The 13,560-nt window shown below is 43.3% G+C and overlaps 1 protein-coding gene across 1 annotated transcript; it reads right to left on the bottom strand.

The window, feature by feature from the left end:
- Positions 1 to 10,249: 10,249 nt before the first annotated feature.
- On the bottom strand, positions 10,250 to 13,560 carry LOC103083145 (olfactory receptor 6X1). The gene is given in 4 exon segments (XM_082931266.1): positions 10,250 to 10,517; positions 12,641 to 12,975; positions 12,978 to 13,392; positions 13,394 to 13,560. Coding segments are annotated over 4 exon segments (1,185 nt in total).

Genomic DNA, 13,560 nt, shown 5'->3' with positions numbered 1-13,560 from the left:
TTGTCTCTCTGTGCCCCTAGCTCGTGAGTTGCCGTATTCCCGGGGGAAGCGGGTCTGGGGGCCTCAGACAGCTTCCGCCCGCTCGCCCGCCCCTCTCTGCATTGGGGGTGGGGGGGGGGCCCTCGATTAACACACGTACCTTCTGCAGGGGGGCTCCGTTCTGTTTTGGGTCTTTGTTTTAATTTTGATGCCTTTATCTTGACTTGTTTTTCTTGATTTTTTTTTTCCTTTGTATTGTCGGCGAAGCATGGTAGAAAAGAGCAGTTGTGGGTTTGAATACCGGCTCTTGTAGTCGCCGTCAGTTGTAGGGGTTCCGACGAATTCACACCTGAACCTCAGTGTCCATCTTCTGAAATGGGCGTAGTAATACCGTTACTCTGCAGGCTAAATGGTACATTGCATGTGAACTGATTGGAGCTTAGTAGAAGCTTAGTAAGAGAATAGTTATGGCATCATGGTTCTCCTGTATTTTCCTTGGGCATTTTTTTGTGTTTCTTTACTTTGAGACTATCTTCCCTGATCTCATTTGTTCACTTTTGTGTGGGCAGTGATGTTTCTGCCTGTACCTGCAATTTTCCTTATGTTCCACTTTCTAAGTCACCGCTGTCCACGTGCCATGTCAGGGCCTTCTCTTCCTGAACTATGCCTTACACATTTTATTTTCATGGGACACATTGGTGGGATCTGGCTATTGTGTTTGAACCCAAGGTATTAATCACTTTTGGTGGAGGGAGACGAATTTACAGTTCATGAGAGCCTGCTGTGTGCTAGATGTTTTCTCTTTGTATCTCATTTAATATTTTTAAGTATTAAGTTCATAAATAATACATAAATTTGTTCTTCTAAACGTTTAAAACATTACAGATAAAGCTAATGACTTTTTACTAATCCTGGCTTCCTCATCTCTCTCACCAAAAGTTTCTTCTTATGAACCTGTATTTATCTTCCAGACATTTTTCTGTACTTTTACATACAATACATATACGTATTAATAGAAAATATATAGTATTTTGTGTGTGCATATGTGTATGTATGTGTTCCTGTTGGAGTCCTCAATTTGCTGTTTTCTCCTAGCGAAGGGCCTTGGAGATCTGTCCGCAGTACATACAGTTCTCCCTTATTCCTTCTACTTTTCTGCGTAACATTCCACAGTCTGAATAGCCATTCGCTTAGTGATAATATATGTTGTTTACAACTGTTGTTATTATGGACAATGCTATAATAAACATACTCTGCATGCATACATGCAAATGTCACTAGGAGACAAATGCTGAGAAATGTATACACATAATAGCTGTGTATGAGACTATTTCCCCCCATATCCGTGCCATTATTTCATGTTGCCAAATTTGTATATCTTGGTCAATCTGTTGGGTAAAAGTAATGTCTTATTGTTTTACTTTACTTTTCCATAATTAATATTGTTAAAAAGAAATAAGCCCAATGTAGAGTCATTTGCCTCCAGTACAGCAAACTAAGACTTAATTGAAGTTTCAACTCTTCCCAGAAATGAGATCTTTAAAATAATCAATCTGAAATTACTTCATCAACACTAGTGAGGTGATCTGTATGATAAAGACCCCTGCAGTTCCCTTATCCCCAAAAGATAGCTTGTTACTTCATCAACACTAGTGAGGTGATCTGTATGATAAAGACCCCTGCAGTTCCCTTATCCCCAAAGAAGATAGCTTGGCCCGAAAGACCCTTTTTTTTTTTTTTTTTTGCTAATACAGCTGTCCATGTATTTGGGGAGGGGATTGGTTCCAGGACCTCAGTAAGTACCAAAATCCATGGAAGCTCAATTCCCTTATATAAAATGGTGTAGTATTTACATAAAATCTATGCATATCTTCCTGTATACTTCAAATCATCTCTAGGTTATTTATAACATATAATAAAATGTAAATGTTATGTAAATAGTTTTAAAAACAATGTAAATGCTATGTAAATAGATGCTAGGGCACAGCAAATTCACGTTTAGCTTTTTGGAACTTTATGGAATTTTTTTTCTGAATATTTTCGATCTGCGTTGGTTGAATCCATGGACACAAAAACCACAGATATGGAGGGCCAACTGCACCCTCCTTCTGCCTATAAAAACCTTCCATTTTGGGCTTCCCTGGTGGCACAGTGGTTAAGAATCTGCCTGGCAATGCAGGGGACACGGGTTCGATCCCAGGTCTGGGAAGTTCCCACATGCTGTGGAGCAGCTAAGCCCGTGTGCCCCAACGACTGAAGCCCGGGTGCTTAGAGCCCGTGCTCTGCAACGAGAAGCCACCGCAATGAGAAGCCTGCGCACCACAACGAGGAGTGGCCCCACTCTCCGCAAACAGAGAAAAGCCAGCGTGCAGCAGTGAAGACCCAATGCGGCGAAAAATAAAATAAATAAATTTATTTTTAAAAAACCCTTCCGTTTTGTACAACCCTTCGGACTACCCTTCTATTTACTGGATGAGATGCTGCCTGATTCATGAATCATTGAATAAAGCCAGTTAGATCTTCAAATTTACTTGGTTGAATTTTGTTTTTTAACAATAGTGACACTGAACATCCTTTGTATGTTTATTGGTAACTTGTAGTTTTCCTATGAGTTTGCCCATTTTTCTATTGGGATTTTTGCTCTTTTTCTTTTTTAAAAAATTTACTTATTTATTTAATTTTGGCTGCATTGTGTCTTCGCTGCTGTGCACAGGCTTTCTCTAGTTGTAGCGAGTGGGGCTACTCTTCGTCGTGGTGTGCGGGCTTCTCATTGCGGTGGCTTCTCTTGTTGTGGAGCATGGGCTCTAGGCACCCGGGCTTCAGTAGTTGTGGCTCGCGGGCTCAGTAGTTATGGCTTACGGGCTCTAGAGTGCAGGCTCAGTAGTTGTGGTGCACGGGCTTAGTTGCTCTACAGCATATGGGATCCTCCCGGACCAGGGCTCGAACCTGTGTCCCCTGCATTGGCAGGCGGATTCTTAACTACTGTGCCACCAGGGAAGTCCTGCTCTTTTTCTTATTGTTAAATGTTCTTTATGTACTCTAGATACTAATCTTTTGGTATATATGTTGAAAATATTTTCTTCAACTCTATAGCTTATTTTCTATCTTTGTTTATAGTATTAAAAATAATTTTTTTTTTTTTGGCAGTGCCAGGTGGCTTATGGAATCCTAATTCCCCAACCACAGACCAAACCCCAGGCCATCGGCAGTGAAAGCGTGGAATCCCAACTGTTAGGGGAAACACTGACCAAAACCGCCTGACCTCGCCACGCAAGACAGTAGCAACTTGCATGAGTTATCTTACCACAGGAGGTCCTGGTAACAAACAGAACTGACAAGCTACCACCAACCGGAAGAATTTGGGAAAGGTTAAAAGGAGAGAGAAGATGCCAGTCCATATGTCCTACCAACCTCCCAGAATTCTTCTCACTGGAATCCATCTTGGCTGAGCAATGCGCTCACCACCAAGAAGGACCCTGAGTCTGAATGATTGGCCAGAGACAACCTGGAAAGTAGCCCATTCCAATAAAACCTGAGACTGTGAGCCACATGGCAGAGTTCTCCTGGGTTCCCTTACCCTGCTGCTCTCCACCCAGGTGCCCCTTCCCCATAAAGTCTCTTGCTTTGTCAGCACTTGTGTCTCCTCGGACAGTTCATTTCCAAGTATTAGACAAGAGCCCACTCTTGGGCCCTGGCAGGGGTCCCCCTTCCTGAAACACAACCACTGGACTGTCAGGGAATTCCCAGTATTAAAATTTTAAATTTGATACTGTCGACCAAAAAAAAATATTCACAATCTAAAAGTTGAAAGTTATGTTTATTTGGCGGAAATACTTAGGACTTCAGGCCCAGGAGGCAGCATCTCAAGAAACCCTGAGAGAACTGCTCCAAGGAGGCGAGGTGGGGAGCCAGGGTATACAGGAATTTTGCAGCAAAGGGCAGGTAGTCTGAACTTCAAAAGATTATTGTTAATTAAAGAAAACCACATAGCTCAAGTTAAGGAATTTAGCACTTTTCTCTGTATGGGAAGAGGCAAGAGTCTGGGCTCACTGAAATCATTCCTTTGATAGGTACCTCAGCTATCTGGGGCCAGTATCCCATGTTTTCATATCCTGAGTTTCCTCAGGGTTCACTGCAGGGAGTGGCTGCAGTCTGAGGGCCGCTGGATGGCAGGTATTCTTTGTTTCCTTCCCGAGTTCCCTCAGGGCTCACCAGCTCACTGCAGGTGGTGGCTACAATCGCTGATGACTGTGACATCCTTTGTTTACTGATATGGCAGGAAATATTCCATTTCTCAATACACACTTTCTCTTAGTGGCTTTGAATTTTGTGTCTTAAGAACATCTTTTCTACACGAAAGTCATCAGGGCTTCCTCCTATTTTTTTTTTTTTTTCTATTTTTCTGTTCTTTGTACAGTATTTTTGTGGATGGTATAAATTGGGGATTCTAATCTAATATTATCTATGGTAATTAAATTCCTCTTTCAAGACGTGGAGTATGGGATATTTACAGAATAGAACTACAGAGGATATTATCCATGCGTGATGTAACATGTTCTGTCAGTCCAGTTATCTGGTCCCTCATACTGTAACGGCGCAGGACCTTATGGAGCCTTGGCGGGGACGGAACCCTTTCCCCAGGTCCTCTGCTTTAGCTCCACTCTGAAGTCCCTAGATAACAATATCTGATGCATTGATATTGTTACATTTACTGAGTTGTTTTACAGATGCTAAAACCCCCATTAAATGGAAGAAGTTAGCTACTTGATGACCCTGAGCACATAGCCCCCAGACCTACCGGGACGATTAATAATGCTAATCCCTGTTAACTAACTTTCCCCCGGAGCTAACTTTCATGTGGTGTGTGTGTATGATATGAAGGAGTTTGGAAGGAAAGAAATAGAATTTTAAATAATTTATATTATAAATAATGATTTAGTTTCTACAAAGGAGAAGTAACAGTGTGCTATGAGAGCTTATAACTAAAGGTCCTGTAAAGCAGATAGGGTAGGGGGTCCCTGGAGGAAGAGAACCAGACATAACATAAGAGAAGTCATTTTATTTTATTATTATTATTTTGGTTGCCCGCGCATCTTGCCAGATCTTAGTTCCCAGACCAGGGACTGAACTTGGGACCTTCACAGTGAGAGTGGAATCCTAACCACTGGACCGCCAGGGAATTCCCGAGAAGTCATTTTAGGCCTAAACCACTATGTGATCTAAGCCTGACCACAATGCCTGCCCTTGCAAAAGAATAGATCTCAGTAATGATGATTTTAAGGGAACAAAAGAAGGTAAAAACAACCAGGCCAGGGTAAGCATATCAGAGACAATGTATCGGCTGTAAAGACAGCCAGTTCTATTTCAAAGGTAAATATCAGCCCGAAGCACATTCTTGAGCTGTTTTGCAGAATTCAAACCCCCTGGAGCACTCAACCACCAGATTAACTGGAACCTAAGGAATGGTGCTGACCTTTGCTGACCTTTTCTGACTTCGATCACCTAGAGCCTGGACTCTGTCAACCTTTGCCCCAATTCTATGCTGAATTCTCCTCTGCTCAAGCCCCATCATGAATATGCATACACGGTCCAAACCCCTTCATAAATATGCATTCACCTTCCAAGCCTCTTTATGAATATGCATGAACCCTTAGCTTAAACCTCCGCCAATTTTGCTGTTCAGGGAGATACTGCTTTGGGAAAGATCCCCAGTGTTCTCCTTGTTTCCTGCTTCTAATCTTTGGTTTCGTTCTGTCTTTTGACGCGACACGCACCAAGAGGCAAACCCAGTCCTGGTGGTAGTGCTGGTAGAGAGGGTTAGGGGAAGCTTCCTTGAGTAGTGACCTTTGAGCAGAGCTCTGAAGAATGACCAGGCAGGCTGAGATTGGGGGTGGGGTGGGAGGTAGGGTGAGTAAGAGAGAATACTTGAAGTGATGGGGAATAGTGTGTGTGCAAGGGCCCTGAGGCAGGAAGGAAGGAGTTCCGGGTATTGGAGAAACTGAAAGAAGAATAGTGTGTCTGGGGCCAAACAGTAATAGAGAAATGTGTGAGGTGGGCCTTGTATTGTGGATAGGGATCAGATCTGATAGACCAATGGTCTTATAGACCAAAATTAACTGCTAAAGGTGATGGGCAGTCATAGAAGGGTTATAATTAATTAATTGACATATTTTCATAAGATTCTTCAGGCCACTGAGGAGAATGAAGGGGCGGATGTGGAGAGATAATTTAGGAAGCTGTATTATTGTAAGTTGTATTGAGGAGCAAAATTTGCCACCCCCAAAATGTGACTTTCTGGCATGAGGAGACTTCAGGCTGATGATTTTTAAGAAACAGAGATCTCAAGAAGTCTTTCTCTTTATCTCCCCCTTAGCTGCCTAAAGAATTTAGATAAAGGGCCTGTGGGGTTCCAGGGCACAGAGGGCTTTTTTTTCCCCTGTTTCTTGTAGGTCAGACTCCAGCCTCCATGACCTTCCCTGAGTTCCAAGATTAAAGGCAAGATTAAAGGAACGAGAGAAACATCAAGGTTAGGAGACCTGACCACCTGAGATGAGATTAAGGGAGGGCAGGCCCTGTGCACACCTGATCTTCTGGGCAGCCCCACCCTTGAACTGTTGTTATAAAACCCTCATCAGATCCTCCTGGGTTGGGACACACAGTTTTTCAGGGCAGGAGCCCCGCTGTGGCCCCCTTTGCCTGCAAAGCAATAAAGCTATCCTTTTCTACTGCACCCAAGACTCTCTCAGCGATTCAATCTAGCACCAGGGCAGAGAAGCCAAGCTTTTGGCATCATTTCCAGAATAGAGCCATCACCAGAAATGTCTGCAAAGATTATGGGCTAGGTATGGTGGGGAAAGCTGGCAGGGCCTAGAGATCGGAGCCCACTCTGGGTCCCATTGTCTCTGCTTGGCCCACAAACATTTGTTTACTAAACATTTCCTTTTCCATCTCCTCGTGAATTGCCTTCTTCCCCTTTGAAGTCCCAAACCACTACCCCCAACCTCTTTTGTCTTTAGCTGAAGATGATTTTTTTTTTCTTTTTCTTTTTTGCGGTACGCGGGCCTCTCACTGTTGTGGCCTCTCCCGTTGCGGAGCACAGGCTCTGGATGCGCAGGCTCAGCAGCCATGGCTTATGGGCCCAGCCGCTCCACGGCATGTGGGATCTTCCCGGACCGGGGCACGAACCCGTGTCCCCTGCATCGGCAGGCGGACTCTCAACCACTGCGCCACCAGGGAAGCCCTGAAGATGATTTTTTTTTTTCTTTTGGTCTCCATGTAGGAGTTTATTTTGCATGAATCCCCCCTACATGAGTAGATAGCAGAGGTTTATTTTTGTTCCCGTGTGAGTAGTTGTGGCAGAGGATGTAGGTATGGTGATTTGAAGCCCTCAAAGAAACATTCTCAGAACTCTCAAGACTTCTCTTGATTGGAACCGAAAGAGACCTGACTGAATGTCATCCTTCTGTGGGAATCAGATTCTGTGCTTTTCCTCTGCTGATGACCACTGACTGAACATCATTAGAGGATCATGTCTAGACAGCATTCTTTATTTAATTTCTCTGATATCATGAATTCAGGTTCTCGCTCAGGATCTCCCATGGGTTTGCAGTCAAGCTGGACCAGGGCTTTAGTGACCTGAAGGCATGACTGAGAATGATTTTCTTCCAAGCTCACTAACTTGGCTGTTAGCAAGAAATCTCAGTTGTGGACTTCTCCATAACTTCTGTTTCTCACAACATGGCAACAGACTTCCCCCCAGCAAGTGATGCAGTTGTAGAGGCCTGGTAAGTCCGAGATCTGCAGGGTAGGCAGCAAGATGGAGATGCAGGGAAGCGTTGCAGTTGGAGTCCAAAGGCAGTTTGCTACAGGCCGCTCTCCCTGAAGATGATTTTTAAGGTAAGGGCTTTGGCCTTTTTGGCAAGTTACTCGGTTTTCCTGGGTCTCTCCCATGTGTACATGTTATTAAACTTTTGTTTGATTTTCTCCTTTTAATCTGTCTCATGTCAATTTGTTTCTTAGACCAGCCAGAAGAACCTAGAAGGGCAGAAGAAAATCTCTTTCTCGCCAGCAAGGTCAAGTGCTTGGACTAAAGCCTCAGTGTGGAGACGAGGAGGTTATTTCTTTAACAATATTTGATGGAGAGCAAAAAACTAATTTTTAGGAAAACAGCTGCTTCTGCACTTAGAATAGAGAGATATTATTTTCCAGAAAATCAAAGAATGAGTTCAGCTGTCCTCCTCTTGGCGTTCTACTTACTTAGTTGTTCAGTCCAAGACTAGCTGAATACCAAGTACACAAGGTGGATGGCTCTGAAAGAGCTATGTATATAGCTGGAGTCATTTAAACTTGCAAGGAGAAATTTTAATTCACAGCATGGGGAGCCAATTTTTCAGGCACTAGATACTTTGGTAAATATATAATTATCTCCAAATTTTTCTGTAGTGTACTTCAAATTTTCTTGTCTTAGATTTTTAAAATTTTATTTCTAAGTTAGTTGGGTATTGTGAATACCTGATAAAAACAGATGAATTTAGAGATACACCTTAAGGAAGAGAGCAGGGAATCTTTAGTCTAAGGCACATTGAGAAAAGTGGTCTGTGGCCAGATAAGCTTGGGAAAGGCATAAACTCTGTCCTCCTCTTGGGGTTTTGTAGTGCATATGAGCATCATTAGAACTGAAAAAGTCAAGTTGAATTTATTGCTTGACAAGTAAGGGAGAGCTGTTATCACTCAAATGTGACTTCTGTCTTTCTGAGTGTATGGTCAGGCCACTCAAGATGGCTGTTCTCTTGCTCTCTGTGCACTCCCTGCCCGACCAGTGCCTGCTTCATCTATATCTTATGCACAAGACTGACCTTCCCACTTGCCCCAGGCCCCCGCTAGTGCTTGTTCTTATCAAAGTGGTGGTGAGGGGTGCGTGCCCCTCCGCTGGTTTCCCTGGTAACTAATGAGTCCACCTGACATCACTTTCTCTGTAACTGGTAATTTCCCCTTCTCCAGGAACGAAGACTGCCACCATGTCCTGCCCGCCTCTCTGCACACTGTGGGGTGTCCCTCTAGGACCTTGCTTCAGATGTGTAAGATTCTCCCATCCATTAAACCACTGATGTCTCTGTTGCTGACTCTGGGCTCTTTGGTTGTTCTTAAAGCTAGGCAAGTGCAGGCCTTGTAGGCCTGCGGGGTGCAACCCGACACAGAGTTAAAAAGGGACAGGCTAGATCTAGGATAAGGAGAAGTTCTGCACAAATAATGCATATGGTAATGAAGCCATCATTTAATTGGTTAAGAAGAGGATTGCAAAGTCTCCTTTGGGAATGTCTGTAGCTCTGATTTACATCAGTAATTATGGATACAGTTCCTTTTTTTAAAAAATTTAGTGAGAAGACTGGCATTTCTCTCCATATGTTACAATTCTCTTTACTTTTAAATTTTATTTTATTTTATTTTCATCTATGTTTTTGGCTGCGTTGGGTCTTTGTTGCTGCATACCGGCTTTCTCTAGTTATCGTGAGCAGGGGCTACTCTTCGTTGCAGTGCGTGGGCCTCTCATTGTGGTAGCTTCTCTTGTTGTTGCACACGGGCTTCAGTAGTTGTGGCTCATGGGCTCAGTAGTTGTGGCTCACGGGCTCTAGAACGCAGGCTCAGTAGTTGTGGCACACGGGCCTAGTTGCTCTGTGTCGTGTGGGATCTCCCCAGACCAGGGCTCGAACCTGTGTCCCCTGCATTGGCAGGCAGATTCTTAACCACTGCACCACCTGGGAAGCCCTGGATCAGTTCTTAATAAAGCCAAGATGATATAGCAGGCCCTTTCATAAGCATAAGTCTGGGAGTTAGAAAAGATTTTTTTCAACATAGTATTGATAATTAAAGATTCTGAGATTTTTGAGTAGTGAAGGAACCTGCTTAACCTCTAACTCTGCATCTCCCCCAATTTGAATACTGAGCCCTGCGTTGAATAACTAATATATTGTGGAACACATCATGGAACCACTTGTTCATATTTAAGTGTACATTTTCAGGAACAAATCAACTCAAAAACTCATTGACAAGGATTTGGCTCAGATAGCTCCACGAGCTGAACCTCATCATTAGAGTTACAGACAGAAAAGTAATTAATATCCAGGGATCTGAGTAGGAGGTCGTTTATGATATTGTTTGGATGGGTCCCTAAGTAATTTCTTATTCTCTTGGAGAAAGCTGGGGTATATACATTTGGGGATGACATTTAGGCTCTGGAGCCCTAAGAAACAGTAGGGTGAAATGTGAAGTCTCAAGCTCTGGCATGTTGTCTCTGTGGCCAGGGCTCCTTTTCCTCAAGATGGTACTCCAGCTCCTGCAGGCACTGGAGGTAGACAACACTCTCCTTGGTGGCTTTGGGGGCTCCCATGTTGGTAAAGGAAACTTCAGGTCTAAGGCAGGGCAACCTAGCAGTCTTCTTGTAACCCATTTCACTCTTGATGCTCAGGTGTTGAAGCTTCACCATTGGATAGGCTTTTCCAACTGGTATTTCCAGCTCCTGGAACTGATACTCTGGCAGACTACAAAAAAAGAGAGTTTTTTTCCACAGAAACAGTACCAGCACATTGTTTGGTACATGATAACAATACACCAATAAGACATGAAAAATGCATGAATCACATTGGTGTCTATTTTGATTTTCATGAATTGAAGCCTGGTGGTACTCTCACACTTGTTTTTCTCTCCTTTATAGGACCTGTCAAGGTGTTTTCTGTTACCTTACCCTCTGTCTGCCACCAAATAGGTAACTCTTCAGGTAATAGGCTAGACCCAGGAAAACTAATATGAAACTTGAAGGCAGATCTTAAAATATTTTAAAATACTAGTACAACTCAGGTGTCTCAGCTCCTCTAGATCTAGGTTACCTGGAGACACACCCAAGCCAATGAAAGTCTGAAGTTATTCCTAAAATTTCTGCATAGTCTGTGACCGCTGCTGTGAGATTTTCTATGAACTGTCTCTAATTCCAACTACATTGTTCTAGACAGGAAACTCGACTCTTCCTTGATTTACACATCCAGCACACACATATGAATACGTATAATACACTCATCCCGTTCCCATGTGCATTTGGTAATATGGGAGACTTTACTGAAGGTGTGAGAAGAAGACAGATGAACATTGTGGAAATGTGGCCTTAAGTTGAGTATTAGACATCTCCATTCTTAAAATGCACTGTAGGCGTGCCAGCTTAGGAGAATTTTCACTGATTTCTTTCCACACACTTTTTTGCTGCATTCCATCTTTCTGGCTCTTTCCCCCTCTCTTTTCTTTGTCTGCCATTTTCCTCTCTGAGAAGCACTAGATATTATGCTGATTTTTCTCTTTCAGGGCAATTTAAACCATTTAATTGATGATAGGGGCTCTTGATAATATTCATGTCCTTTGGGTTTCTCCCTTTGCCTTTAAATGACTGATTTCCCCTACCCAGCCCCAAGATAGCGCCTCTCTAAGAAAATCAAGTAATAACATTTCTACCTCATTACACTTTGTTTTGCAGTTGCAATTTTCAATTCAATACTAAAAGAAGTTCACAATAATCCTTTTCAAAAAATCATAGTTTTAATGGGCTATAAATGATTGTCTTCTCTTGCTGTTGCAAGATGGACGTACATAATACCCAGTATTACATTCTGTGACTCGCCTGTATCATCATTCTCTAGAAAACTTTTTCTGCCAGATGGCTTCCCCCAGAACAAGGTTAAATCAATATGTCTGTCACCTGTCTTAAGGAACCTTACATGCTAACTCTACATGCAAGCCCTGAACTTAATGTTACCCGGGGGCTGAGTTGTCCACCAAGAAAGGCTTCACAGTTATATTGGCTCTGAGGCTTCTGTTGGTTTCCTAGACACATGGCTTACCTGGATTGAAGCATAATCCAACTGGAAATTTTCACCCGATGTCCTCAAGTTTTGGTATTATCTGGGGATAAACAGCTTTAGATTATCTAAAAATTTGTAGATATCAAAATGTGTAGATATCAAAATTTCTATATCAAGATAGAAGTTCCCTTATTGAGACATTACCTGGTTCATTTCAAACATTTTGGAAAGACCATTAAAATTGATTAGGAGACTTCGGGGGGCTTCTACTATGAAGAAAATAAGTACTGAGAAAATGAGGTGTAGGATACTTTATGCCTTTGACAAGATGAGGCAAAGGGGTTATTAAAGGCAAAGAGGGAGACAGGATTCCTTACATTTTCTTGAAAAATTTACTGACAGTTGTCTCTAAATTTAGTGGTTTCTACTTTCAGACTTTTTTTTTTTTTTGGCCCTGCTGCATGGCATGCAGGACCTTAGTTCCCCTGACCAGGGCTTGAACCTGTGGTCCCTGCTGTGGAAGTGCAGAGTCTTAACCACTGGACCACCAGGGAAGTCCTCTACTTTCAGCTTATAGTTGAGAAAGCCCTGAGTTCTTCCTCATGCATCTGTAGGTATTGTGGGATTTCCTAGTTGGAGAATGAAGTCACTTCTCTACTTCAAGGGGGACTCCTGGTCCATTTATATGTAACAAATTCTTACAGGGGAACCTAACCATCCTGGCTTGCTTTCACCTCTTTATCTTCTTCACAATCCTCTCTTACATTTAGTTTTTGTATCTGAACTTAGTGTTCATTTCCATGTGTTGCACGTTTTACTCTGGATGATGAGTCTTTGGACAAGCCACTGCCTTCCTTAGGGCTCCTTTCACCTCCTTGTTTCTAATTGTATAAATAAACGGATTCAGAAGGGGTGTGAGGATAGTATTCAGCACTGACACCACCTTATTCGTCTTAAAGGAGGAGTGTGCTGTGGGTCTCAGATACATGAACAGAACAGCTCCGTAGAGCAGAGAGACAACTGTCAGGTGAGAAGCACAGGTAGAGAAAGCCTTCTGGCAGCCAGGGGCTGAAGGAATCTGTAGGATGGTGGACAGGATATAGATGTAAGAAATCATAGTGAAGACGAGTGACCCCGGGATCACCAGGATGGTTTTGCCAAGAGACCCAGGAGCTCCAAAATGTTTGTGTCTGCACAGGTTGCTCTCAGGATGGGACCAGCATCACAGTAGAAGTGATTGATGACACTGTTGCCACAGAATGGCTGGATGAGCAGCACCATGTGACAAAAGACAAGGGTGAAGCCCGCCACCCAGGAGCTGAGGGCCAGTTGCAGGCAGAGTTTGCTGGTCATGATGGTGGGGTAGCAAAGGGGCTTGCAGATGGCCAGGTAATGGTCAAAAGACATGCCGGTGAGGATGAAGAACTCAGTGGTGCCGAGGAAGAAGTGGAAGAAGGCCTGCAACAGGCAGCAGGGGGTGCAGATAGCTGTTCTTGCCACCACAAAGGTTTCTAGCAGTTTGGGGATGACTGTGGTGGTGTGCCAGATCTCCAGGAAGGACAGGTTGCAAAGGAATTTGTAGCCTGGGCTCAGCCCAGACAATGGCGCTAATGAGCCCGTTGCCTGCAAGGGTTAACATGTAGATGAAAAATATCACTGCAAAGAAAGGGATTTGTAGTCCTTGGATACCAGGAAAGCCTGGGAGGCTGAACTCTGTGATTGCAGTGCCATTTCTCAT

Source organism: Lipotes vexillifer, unplaced genomic scaffold, assembly GCF_000442215.2.
Source record: "Lipotes vexillifer unplaced genomic scaffold, Lipotes_vexillifer_v1.1 scaffold1447, whole genome shotgun sequence".
NCBI lineage: Eukaryota > Metazoa > Chordata > Mammalia > Artiodactyla > Lipotidae > Lipotes > Lipotes vexillifer.
This window is presented reverse-complemented; position numbering and strand designations above follow the sequence as displayed.